Below are 12,963 nucleotides of genomic sequence, written 5' to 3'. Positions count from 1 at the left end.
GATTCCTTTCATTCTCTACAAGGGCTAAGATCCGGAACATGAGGTTTAACTTTGTTGTATGTATTGTCCCTTCCTATTTACAAGTAATTTAAAGTTTGTACTGTTACCTGTTTTTTTTTTTTTTTTTTTATTTGTGGTTGCATTATTCTACTTGGATAAGTATGGAGAGATTTGGATTTAGGCTGATATAATTTTCCTCAGGCTATCTAGAAGTCCACATTTGTGCTTTTTCTAATTGAAGTTAGCCAAAAAACAAATAGAAAATGAACAGAAACCTCCATGTAAATTTTAGTTTCCATTTCTCTCTTTAGAATGAAAGCTTGTCTTCAAATCTTTCCTTTCTTGAGGAGGGACTCCTATCACTTTATTACCAAAAGAGTGGTAGCAGAATTTTTTTAAATAATTTAATCCTAAAAATAATAATAATAATAATTTAATCCTATTTTTTTTGAAAAAAAAAAAGGACTTTTCAGCTAGGAACTACTATTTAGAAACAAGCATATAACTCTTTTCTTCACAGAAATTGAAATAACTTTAAAAATTCCTTTAGAATTTGTAGAACTCTAGAGTTGTTATGTATTTTATAGCAGTGTCATCTCTTTCAGTTCTTTGCCTTTAAACAAAATTTTCTGAAGGAGTATCCTTTTTTTTAGACCTCATCATTAATATTCTTTACATGGCTAAAATTTTCCTGTACCATTTTGTTGGTATAATTGAATATTTTAACTGGTTAATTTATAATTTTTAGTATCTGACTTCTATCTATTTCACGTATTTTCTAGCTGATTCAAGGTTGTGCTTGGCTGTGTGGAACAATTATTTTGAAATTTCTGACATCTAAAATCTTAGGTGTATCGGATCATGTAAGTACTTTTAGTTAATGCATAAAAATTCCTATAAATATGTAGCTGGATGAAAACTTTGAAACCATCTATTTTTACCTCTTTATTCAATAGAGATTAAGTGCCTTTCTCAAGGTCCTAGGGGTAGTTATTGATAGAGTCAATAATAAAACCATGCAGTTCAATGATCTTTTCAACCCACTAAGAAAGAACTCTTATCAATGACTGCTGATTTAACCATCCAGGAAAAAATTTAACAATATCATAAGTATTTATATATTTACATTTCAGTTACAAATAGGGGCATCTGGCTGGCTCAGTCAGTAGAGTGTGCGACTCTTGATGTTGGGATTGTGGTTTTGAGCCATACATTGGGAGTGTAAATTACTTAAAAAGCTTTAAAAAATAGTCATTTGTTTAAATAATAAGTTACTCATTTTTGCAGATTTCAACATATGAGCAGTCTGTACTCAGCTTTGAAATATAAAACACACAATCTCAATGTAGTTTTATTTATGTATAATTATGGACTAAAATTAAGATGTGATTTGATATTTTTAAAGCTTTTCTTGTAAAAGAAAAATGGGAAATGTTAATGTCTCTTTTCATCTTCTGGAAAATATCCCTCATGTATGGTGTGTGTTTGTTTTAGAGCAAATGTCTTACGTAGTAGCCTTTGTCAAAGCAAAGTCCCTATTTAGCTAATCGGTTTAGGGGACAGAAAACAATGCAGGAATTTATTTTTGGTTCTTGACACTTTCCATTTGGATGTGAGTGTGCATGAGTGTATCATACAATAACCTACTCTGAAATGTACTTCTTCTAGTACTATCCAGTAGGACCCTGCTAGTACTGAAATTTCTTTACCTTTAACAAGAGATTATGGTACTTATTTTCTAAAAGGTTAAGTGCTATCACTCTCCAGGAGCATTGAGCTTGCATACATGCTGAGGATAAATAAAATTTCAAAATGTAAGGATTAATTCACCGCTTATTGCCAGCTCTGCGAGATGATTTATTAGGCTTATTTGTGGTTGCTGTTCTCTGGTATGTCTGACACATTTTTCTTTTTTCTTTCCCTTTTTATTCTTTTCAATCTGTAGGAGTTGTATGTTTTATGGTAAAATTTATTGAAGCCTCCAAAGTCATTTATTTATCTGTTAAGTTGGTCTGTGGTTGCTCCAAATTGTCATCCAGTTCATTACAAATCTTATACACACACCTTTGGCACTCTTAAATGACTTCCTGTGTGTGACAGTTGTGAGACAGACTTGAAATGAAAGTGGTTTAGTCAAATTATTATCCATCAGTAGGCCTAGCCCAAATTAGAAAATAAGGTCTAAATTATCCTTGCTACTGACAGATAAGGGGAACCATAAATAAATGAAAACAACAGATAATTGTTAGGTTTGATATAAAGTAATTTTTGTTCCTGAAAAATAATTTGAATTAAGGTTTATATAACAAATATTTCCCCCTTTTTTTTTTTTGGCCTTCTGAGAATGCAGTGGAAAAATAATTGCCTCACTGACAGTAGTAGGTAATAAATAATCAGTAGAAAATAGGAGTTCTGCATTGATTTTGGTTGGTGATGTTTACTTCAAAGGCCTTAGAAATCAAGTAATTAAATCAAAGTAGTGTGTGTAGTTGTTGTAATCCTTATGAATAGCTCCTATATTTAGTGACTTGAATGTATATCTGAAAAATTCTACAAGCACCAAAAATTCTAATCAGTGTATGAGGCTTTGTGGAAATGACAACACATAGAAAATTTATTCATGATTTACAATGTATGGTGAAAGGGGTTAATGTGAGATTGTTTCCTTCTTACTGAATGATGATTATAAAATCTCTTGATTAACTGCATGATGGTTTCTACCCAGTGAGTGCTGATCTTAGCTTACTCTCTATATTATCTTCCCTTATTTTTTCTGACCTCTTTTTGCTTTTCATTTTTGATATTTCTCTTTGTTTTTCAGTTTTCTTCGTAATTCAGTACATAACAATGTATATAGTTTACTAAATCTTTTAAAATTTTTATTTGAGGGGCATCTATGTACCTTGAATTATCTCCTCCATAGACTTTATTAATATTATACAAATCAATTATTATTGACCATAGTTCTTAGTGTAATCTAAATTTGTTTCACCTTATCTTCTTCCCAGATTCGGCTGAGTGACCTTATAGCAGCCAGAATCCTAAGGTATACAGATTTTGATACCTTAATTTACACCTGTGCTCCTGAATTTGACTTCATGGAAAAAGCGGTATGAATATTTCTTTGATTTTTTTCCCTTCTCTACAGATATGATGGTTTTTTGCTCTTCAGTTTTCCTTTTAATCTGAAACTCAAAATTTTTGTTCAGAGGTACCATTTTTTAATATAACTTTTACTAGTCATACAGCATTCCTCAACTGTTTTTTATGTCTAAAATCAATAAACAATGGCCTCTAAAGGAGCTATTGATGATGATTAAATGATATAATCCAGGAACAATGCTTAATATACTATTTAATCCACAGTGAATTACTATTCTTACAGTTCTATTTTATTTTTTAAAAGATTTTTTATTTATTCATTTTAGAGAGACAGTAGCCAGAGCATGAGCAGGGGGGAGGGTTAGAGTGAGAGAGAGAAGCAGACTCCTGCTGAGCGGGGTGCCCAATGCAGGGCTCTATCTTAGGACCCTGGGATCATGACCGAAGGCAGATGCTTAATTGTCTGAGCCACCTGGTGCCCCATACAGTTCTAGTTCACTTAGAGGTAAAATAAATCCAAATTCTTGTTTTGGTTTTCAAAAGTTTTGCTTTATTTTACTCAAAAATCCAAATATTGTAAAAATTTTTAACTAGTTGCTGCCAAGAAAAGTATACTACTCCCTATACATTATTGTTTTATCTATCCAACCAGTCATACATTCACTCAAAAACTATTATTACTACTATTTATCTGTGAGGTAGTTTATTGTAGGACTGACTACAAAGAGGAAAATGTCTCAGTTTTTGCCTTCAAAAAGTATTTAATTTAGTGACATGGTAAATCACTCCAACCACAATAATGGCTCATGAGGATTATTTAATTGCTGATGTTAGTTCAGTGCTTACTCATATTTACAGTAATTATTATGCAGACCGGCTTTCTTCTTTGTTTGTTCTAGTTTCACCAATGAAAATAACAGAACTTTGCAGCCCAGGAAATGATAATGTAGGGTCTGGGGATAGCTATGTAAACATAAAATTTAAGAATTAATATTATGTAAATAAAAGATAAAACCAAAAGAAAGGAAAAAATAATTGACATAGCTAATTTTTGCCTTAATAGTTTTTACTGTTAAAATCTTTGGTACATTTGTCTAACTTTGTAATTTTCATTTTTGCATTAGAAGGTGAAGATTGATAAATATATATAATGTTAATGACAAAAACATTTTTACCTGTAAGAAATTTTATTGTAATACTCAATTTGACAGATTTTTATTCATTTAATGTAAAATTCAATAAATGACTAAATACTTTCCTTTGTTTCAGACTCCCTTGAGATACACAAAGACATTATTGCTTCCGGTTGTTATGATGATTACTTATTTTATCTTTAAAAAGGTATTTAAAAAAATTTTATAGTTTGCTTTTGGGTTCAAGATAAGGACTATAATGGATTAATTCTGATAGCTTGGAATTCCGTTTTATTTTTAGGATGAACTCACACCCCCCTTAAAAAATTCTTATTTAGATCTTTCTTTATTTAATATGGGTTTTTTAGAAAGCCTCATTAGAGAGGACGTTCTTATTCTTTTAAAAGAAATTTATCAGTTATCCACTATGTACCATGAACTACATTCACATTTTCAGTCCTCTGGGGCAAATAAAACAGGCCTGCTCATGTCTTGGAACTTATAGTCTCAGTGGGTATGGGGGGCATTAAACAAATAATCACACAAATGATTAAAGAATTAAAATTTTAAGTGCTGTGAAAAGAAAATAACAGTTTGGTATCTTCTAAATATAAAGCACATTCAAGGAAGTCGATCCATTTTAAGACACGCACAGGAGAAATTTGTATAGCCACCCTTTAAAACATTGTGTTCTATGTGTTCGCTATTTTCCCAACAAAAGAAAACATTATTATGATAGAAAGAATAATGTTCTACAATAGCTCTGGTAGATTTTCTTGATCTGGAGTGGTTTATCTGAAAGTCTGGCTAAAAATGCCAGGTCTTAGTTTTTAGCATTTTTGTACCATCTTGATATTGTTTACAAGTTGTCTTAAGTCAGTATGTATTTATGTCATACCTTTAAGTAGATAGCAATAACATTTTTCTATTATACCAGGTGTGATTCTGTTGAAACTAGTTTTCTGTATTTAAAGTCAAAATCGTATCTTCTCTGTATAGTTAGTTCCAGCTCCCACATTTCTCATTCCTGTTTTCATGTAAAATGTGAATAATTTATGAGTGAAAAAAGGCATCTGTCTCTATATCTCTGTGGTTTCTCCCTTTATCCAGTTCCCTAGGGACCACTTGGAAAGAGGACAGAAGTAATAAGAAATGGGTAAACTACACAGTGTCCCCTTGGCTCTCTACCTAGTTCTCCATTAGACTGTTTCTATTCCATCATGGCAAATGGTGCTATTCTGCAAGGCTCTCTTAGAGGGGCTAATGCAGGAATTAACTATTCAGTGGAGAGAGAGCTAATATGGGAGATGATAGCTAGGTCTACTATTACTATATTTTTAAATTAAGGTCCACAACTCATAAACATAGTACTAACCCCTAAACACACCACAGGTCAAACCATACATATGCATTAACAGACATATCTGTGCATGCTCGTGCATGTGTTACACCTGCGTCCCCACCCCTGCAGCCATTAAAGCTTCTCTGTCTCCATGTAAACCCTTCCTCTTTCTTTGTCCCACTGTGGTTTATTTTTTACCTCAAAGATACTTCTAATGTTCATTTACTTTTTCACTTCTGTGAAATTATTGGAAGAAAGAAGGAAAGCAAATATGATACTTTTCTGTGACACTACTGAATCTTAAACCTCCTGTAAGTGCATATATTCTATTAACTAAGCCCCTAAATAGGCTTTTTGCTTGCCTGGGTGACTAGAACCTCATTTGTGTCACTTGAAAGATTCATCCATAAGAAATGCTTTTGAACAAATCTGAGAAGTTAAAAATTCTTTTTTTTAAAGATTGTTTTAAACTTCAGTTTGTTTGTTTGTTTGTTTGTTTAGATTATTTATTTATTCATGAGAGACACAGAGAGCGAGGCAGAGACACAGGCAGAGGGTGAAGCAGGCTCCAGCAGGGAGCCTGATGTGGGACTTGATCCCAGAACTCCAGGATCAGGCCTTGAGCTCAAGGCAGATGCTCAATCGCTGAGCCACCCAGGGAGCCCGAGAAGTTAAAAATTCTAAACTTAGATTTCATTTTAAATTAGAGTTCAGATTTCACTATGTATTTTTTTCATCATTTATCTCTAAGTTAGAAACCACATATTATTCACAGTGTAAGACTAAATTCCCCATAAATTTTTTATTGCACCGTTTAAGTTGCATAGGATTGCACCTGAAAACTCTTTGGCCCAGTTAAGACCCCACATTCCCCTTCACCCCTCCCTCTCTCCCTCCCTCACCATCTTGTTGTACATTGTGCACCCCGTTCTTGTTGAACCCCGTTCTTTGGTCTTCTGTAGGGGTTATTAACGGCCGAGGTAGATCAGGGAAGTAGATATGCCACAGCTAATTTTATAATAATCAGAAGTTTCAGTGAAGTAGGACTCTAACTGTGGGGTGGGAATTGGGTTGGGGGTTGAGGGAGAGGGTGAGTTGGGGCGGAGGAGAGAGAGATTCCTACTTTTCTTGGAAAGTTAAGATAAAATAGTCTCTGAAAGTACATGGAAGAAGCTGCGTCCTTTGTGTAAACCAGTTCCCCACTTTCAGCCCACATCCCTCCCGGTAAAATATAAGCTTAAACTCTAATAAGGAGTTGTTCACATCTAAGAGCTTAGAACTTTAGAGTTTATTTTATTTTTTTCATGATTTATTTATTTTTTTAATAATAAATTTATTTTTTATTGGTGTTCAATTTGCCAACATACAGAATAACACCCAGTGCTCATCCCCTCAAGTGCCCCCCTCAGTGCCCGTCACCCATTCACCCCCCCCCCGCCCTCCTTCCCTTCCACCCCTCAGTTCGTTTCCCAGAGAGAACTTTAGAGTTTAAAGAGTTAAAAATTTACCTCGACACTCTTTTCTTCCTTTCTTCCTTTTTTCTCTTTTCTTTTCTTTCTTTCTCTCTTTCTTTCTTAAAAGAGGAATTTAGAACCTTAAGGAAATACTTAACCTCAGAGATGGGATTAAAGTGTTCCTGAGAAATAAATAAAATCTTTAAAACAAAATAAAGTGTTCCTGAGGACTCACTTTAACAATAAAAACAAAAAAACAAAAAAACAAAAAACCAAAAAAACAAAAAAAAAACAATAAAAACACTTCTTTCTCATGGGGGTGCTTATGTTAATGAATCAGAGTGTTTTAAATGTCACTTAATTCCTTAGAAAACCTTAATTTACTCTATTCACAGACTTGCCGTGATATTTTATGTGTCTTATCTGCAAACACTTTTCAAAGGTAATTTTATCATAATTATTTTAAATCATAGTATATTCAGTTAATAAACTACTATAATATCAAATGGTGTAATTGATTTAAAATCCAACATTCAGTTATCAGTAGCTACTGTAATATCAAATGAATGTGTATTAAACCAACATTTTGATTAAGGAGACATAAACCAATCTTAGATGTTCTCTTTAAAAAAAAAGACTGAATATGTTATTATTAGACATCTCTTTTATGTATTTGGACTTGTTTTAGAGATACTTCTATTTGAATTAACTCAAAGTTTAAATCAATTTAGTTTGATTTTGATATATGACTGAATTTAAAGTCCATAAACAGAAGTAAGCTAAAGTTTTGTTTTGGCAGTTCTTTTTTTTTTAACTTCCAAAGAAAACATCATTATTTATTTTTCTGCATATTCATAAAATAATTTTTCTGCATTTATTGTTGAAACCGTTTACTGTATCACATTTTTTGGTGACTAACTTCACTGGCATAAATATATGTTAGAAAAAATGTAACTTGAATCATACATAGCTACGGGATATGAGAAGTAGATTGTGAAGAAAACTTCTCTATGAGGAAAATCATCAATTACATTTTATACTTATAGACATATGATTAAGTTTGATGTATTTAATGAAATTTATTTTTTTGGCCAGTTTCAGATTTGTGGAATAATTGTGATGATAGTACAGAGAGTTTCAATGAGTCCTGTGCCCCAAGCTTATATTTTCAGTAAACAAATTCATATGGTTGTTAGAAGGGCTTAATAGAACTTTATGGTTGAAATGGTTAAATCCTATTTGTTGAAATCCAAATCAAGGAGCTTAATAGACCCACTCTACTTTGTTCGGGTCAGATGGAGCTCAGGGGAATTATGCCTTAACATTGTAAAAAAAGCATTTTTAGAGTGCTGAGAAGTATTCACATAAGAAATGCATGAAGTCACCTGGGATATTTAATTGGATAATAGAAGATTGAGAAGTAGTGGCAGCTGTCTTCAAATAGTTGGGAGGGTGCAGTGAAGAAGAAGACAGCCTTAAGGGAACCAAAGGGTGGAAGATATGTAGCTCAGAATAAGGAGATGGTTACATTCCTGAAAGTGACAGTCTTGTGTGTATGTGTGCACACGTGTGTATGGGCAGAGGAGTTTTTTAAATTACAAAATAATACATGCATATAATAATACCTACAGATGAAATAATATTTCAATATTTCAAGAAATGAGGGAGTATTACTCTCCCTTAGATCTACTCCTCGTTGGTGCTGATTGCAAATGGTCTTGTATGTATCATTCTAGAAAACCCAAAACCACAATATTTTTATAAAATAGAAAAAGTATTATTATTATTATGTAACTTTTTATTTTTATTTTACAGTGTATCTTGGGTGTCTAATACTTTGTAGTGGTCTCTACATTTTATTGTTAATCATCATGAGTGACTACCAAGTATTTAACCATGCCCACATCAATGGGCGTTAGGATTATATTTATCTTTTTGTCATAACAACCAGTGCTAAGAGTAATGAACATTTCTGTACATATTTCTTTGCAGACTATTTTAATATTTAGAATATTTGAAATGGGACTGCTGGGTCATCTGTATGAATATTTACAATTTGATAAAAACTGAGAACTTATGATGAGAGTGTCCATTTCCTTGCATCTCCATGAATACCAGTATTATCAAACTTGTAACATTTTCTGACCGATTTTTTAAAAAGGAACTCATTTTATCAGTCTTCACCAGTGATGTTTTACATTTTCCAAATGTTTGTAGCATATTTATTTTTCTTGACCATTTGAAAATTGATGTGTAGGATATTTTCTATTGTAGACAGTAAACATTTATCTGTCACATGTATGTAACATTTCTTCCAGGATGTCATAGTTATTAATGGTTTTTACTTTATAGAATTTTTAAAATTCATAACTGTACATTTTCTGTGTTAATTTGTTGCTTAGAAACATGCACATCAAAATCATTAAAATATTTCCACATATTTTCTTTCATAATTTTCATTTTTGCCAAATAAGTAAATATATATTTAAAGCATACAACACAATTTGATGTACATATGTATGCATTATGAAATGATTACCACCATCAGGTTAACACATTTAACACATCCATTCTCTCAGTTACTTTTGTATGTGTTAGAACACTTAAGATTCACACTCTTAGCAAACTTTAAGTATTCAATATGGTATTATTAACTATAATCATAATGTTTTACATGTTTCTCAGAACTTCTTCACCTTTTAACGAAAAGTTTGTACACTTTGATGAACATCACCCCTGCTAGCCCCCACTACACAGCCCCAGCAACCACCATTCTACTATGTTTCTGAGTCTGACATTGTTTTCTTTTTTAGATTCCACATATAAGTGATACTATAAAGTATTTGTCTCTCTTTGGCCTATTTCACATAGCATAATGCCTCCAGGTTCATCCATGTTGTCACAAATGGCAGGGTTTCCTTCTTTTTAATGACTGAATAATACTCCATTGCTAATAGTATAACATATTTTGTATCCATTTGTCCATCAACAGACACTTATGTTGTTTCTGTATCTTGGCTATTGTGAATATCCAGTTTCCCAACCCTCATTTATTGAAAGCATTATCCTTTCTCCATTGTGTGTTGGTGCCCCTATCAAAGATAAATCGAGCATATATGCATGGGTTTATTGTTAGCCTCCCTATTCTGTTCCATTGGTCCATGTGTCCACTTTTATTCCTGTACCATACTGTTTTGATTACTATAGCTTTGTGATATAGTTTATTCATTTATTTTTTAAAGATTTTGTTTATTCATGACAGACACAGAGAGAGAAAGAGGCAGAGACAGTTGCAGAGGGAGAAGCAGGCTCCACACAGGGAGCCTGACGTGGTACTCGACCCCGGGTCTCCAGGATCACACCCTGGGCTGAAGGCGGTGCTAAACCGCCGGGCCACCGGGGCTGCCCATGTGATATAGTTTAAAATGAGGAAGTATACCAAGATTATCTTGTAAATTCAGGATTTTTTTGTGGTTCTGTATGAATTTTAGGATTGTTCTTTTTGTATCTGTGAAAAATGTCATTGGAATTTTTTTTTTAAGATTTTATTCACTCATGAGAGACAGAGAGAGAGAGAGAGGCAGAGACACAGGCAGAGGGAACCCCTCTGGGAACACATGCTGGGAACCCATGTGGGACTCGAAACCCAGTCACCAGGATCACGCCCTGGGCAGAAGGCCGTGCTAAACTGCTGGGCCACCCAGGCTGCCCTGTCGTTGGAATTTTGATAGGGATTGCATTGCATCTGTAGATTGCTTTGGGTGGTATGGATATTTTAACATTAATTCTTCCAAACCAAGAGCAAACCAATATCTTTCTATTTTTTTGTGTGTTGTCTTCAGCTTCTTTCATCAGCATCTTACAGCTTTCAGTGTAGAGGTCTATCTTCTCCGTGGTGAAATGTATTCCTAAGTGCTTTCTTGTTTTTGATTCTATTATAAATGCGATTGTTTTAGAAATTAACTGTTCAGATAGTTCATTGTGATTGTGTAGAAATGCAACTGATTTTTTTTTTTGCAACTGATTTTTGAATGTTGATTTCGTATTCCACAATTTTACTGAATTTATTGATTAGTTTTAACAGTTTTTTGGTGGAATCTTTAGGGTTTTCTGCATATAAGATCATGTCATCTGCAAACATAGATAATCTTACTTCTCTCTTTGTTTCTTCTATTTCTTTTTCTTTCCTAATTGCCTTGATTGGGACTTCCAGTACATTGCTGGAGAGAAATAGTAGGAGTGGGCATCCTTGTCTTGTTCTTGATCTTGAAGAAAAACTTTGAGATTTTTCAACATTCACTATGAGTTTAGCTGTGGGCTTGTCATATTATATGCTTTTGTTATGTTGAGGTACCTTCCTTTTGTAACTAATTTGTTGAGAGTTCTTATCATGGAGGGTTTTTAATTTTGTCAGAAGTTTTTTCTGTATATACTGAGATGATCATTATGGTTTTTATCCTTCATTCGTTTTTTTAAAAAATATTTTATTTATTCATAAGTGAGGCAGAAACATAGGCAGAGGGAGAAGCAGGCTCCCTGTGGGGAGCCCATTTTAGGACTCAGTCCCAGGACCCCAGGATCATGACGTGAGCCAAAGACAGATGCTCAAACCACTGAGCCACCCAGGCATCCCTATCCTTCATTCTTTTAATGTGGCATATCACATTTATTGATTTGTATATATTAAATTATCCTAGCATTGCAAAGAAAAAAATCCCACCTGCTCTTGGTGCATGATCCTTTTAATTTGATGCTGAATTTGGTTTCTAGTATATGTTGATGCTTTTTGCCTCTATGTTCATCAGGGATATTGGACTATAATCTTCTTTTATCATCCTCGTCTAGCTTCAGTATGAGGGTGATGCTAGCCTTGTAAAATGAGCCTGAACATTATTTCCTCTTAAATCTGTTGGAACAATTTGAGAAGGGTTAGCATTAATCCTTGTTTAAATGTTTGGTAGAATTCTCTAGTGAAGCTATCTGGTTCTCCATTTTCTTTGTTGTTGTTGAGAGATTTTTGATTCAATCCCCCTTACTAGGTTTTGTGAGTTTTTTTTTTTATAAGATTTTATTTATTTTTGAGGGACAGAGTGAGTGGGGGGGGGCTGAAGGAGGGGGAACAGAGTAGAGTGACAAGCAGACTTTGTGCTGAGCATGAAGCCTGATGGGCTCAATTCCATGCACCTGAGATCATGACCTGAGCCAAAATCAAGAGTTGGATGCTTAAATGACTGAGCCACCTAGGTGCCTTTCTTTACTAGTTTTAAGCCTATTCAGATTTTTAAAAAGATTTTATTTATTTATTCATGAGAGACAGAGAGATGCAGAGACACAGACAGAGGGAGAAGCAGCCTCCTCACAGGGAGTCCAATGTGGGACTTGATCCCAGGACTGGGATCAAGCCCTGAGCCAAAGGTGTACACTCAACCCAGGTGTCCCCAATTCAGATTTTTTATTTCTTTGTGATTCAGTCTGGAAAGGTTGTGTGTCTAGGAATATGTCCTTTCTTTGGGGTATCCAATTTGTTGATGTATAATTATTCATAGTAGTCTCTTATGACCCTTTGTATTTTTGTGGTATCAGTTTTAATGTTCCCTCTTTCATTTATGATTTTATTTATTTAAATCTTTTTTTCTGTGTCTAACTAAAGGTTTATCAATTTTGCTTATCTTTTCAAAATACCAGCTCTTAGTTTCATTGATGTTTTCTATTGTTTTTTGTCTCTATTTATTTTTCTTATGGTCCTTGTTCTTTCTATCCTTTTACTAATATTGGGCTTAGTGTGTTCTTCCAGTTCCTTAAGTGTATAGTTGTTTATTTTTCTTAATGTAGGCATGTATCATATAAACTTCCCCTTAGAACTGCCTTTGCTGCATCCCATAAGTTTTGGTATGTTGTGTTTTTATATTCATTTGTTTCAAGATATTTTTAT

The 12,963-nt window shown here is 33.6% G+C and overlaps 1 protein-coding gene across 1 annotated transcript in view; it reads left to right on the top strand.

Moving 5' to 3' along the window:
- The window catches only part of DPY19L2 (dpy-19 like 2), a 94,723-nt gene that overhangs the window by 57,090 nt on the left and 24,670 nt on the right, over positions 1 to 12,963 (top strand). Inside the window, exons 14-17 of the mRNA XM_041727509.1 lie at positions 783 to 863; positions 3,009 to 3,110; positions 4,372 to 4,443; positions 7,427 to 7,473. Of these exons, the coding sequence (XP_041583443.1) occupies positions 783 to 863; positions 3,009 to 3,110; positions 4,372 to 4,443; positions 7,427 to 7,473 (302 nt within the window). The remainder of the gene's footprint in view (positions 1 to 782; positions 864 to 3,008; positions 3,111 to 4,371; positions 4,444 to 7,426; positions 7,474 to 12,963) is intronic.

Source organism: Vulpes lagopus, chromosome 13 (assembly GCF_018345385.1).
Source record: "Vulpes lagopus strain Blue_001 chromosome 13, ASM1834538v1, whole genome shotgun sequence".
NCBI classification, from domain to species: Eukaryota; Metazoa; Chordata; class Mammalia; order Carnivora; family Canidae; genus Vulpes; species Vulpes lagopus.
The sequence above is the reverse complement of the archived record's forward strand: the minus strand, read 5'-3'. Positions and strand labels throughout refer to the sequence as shown.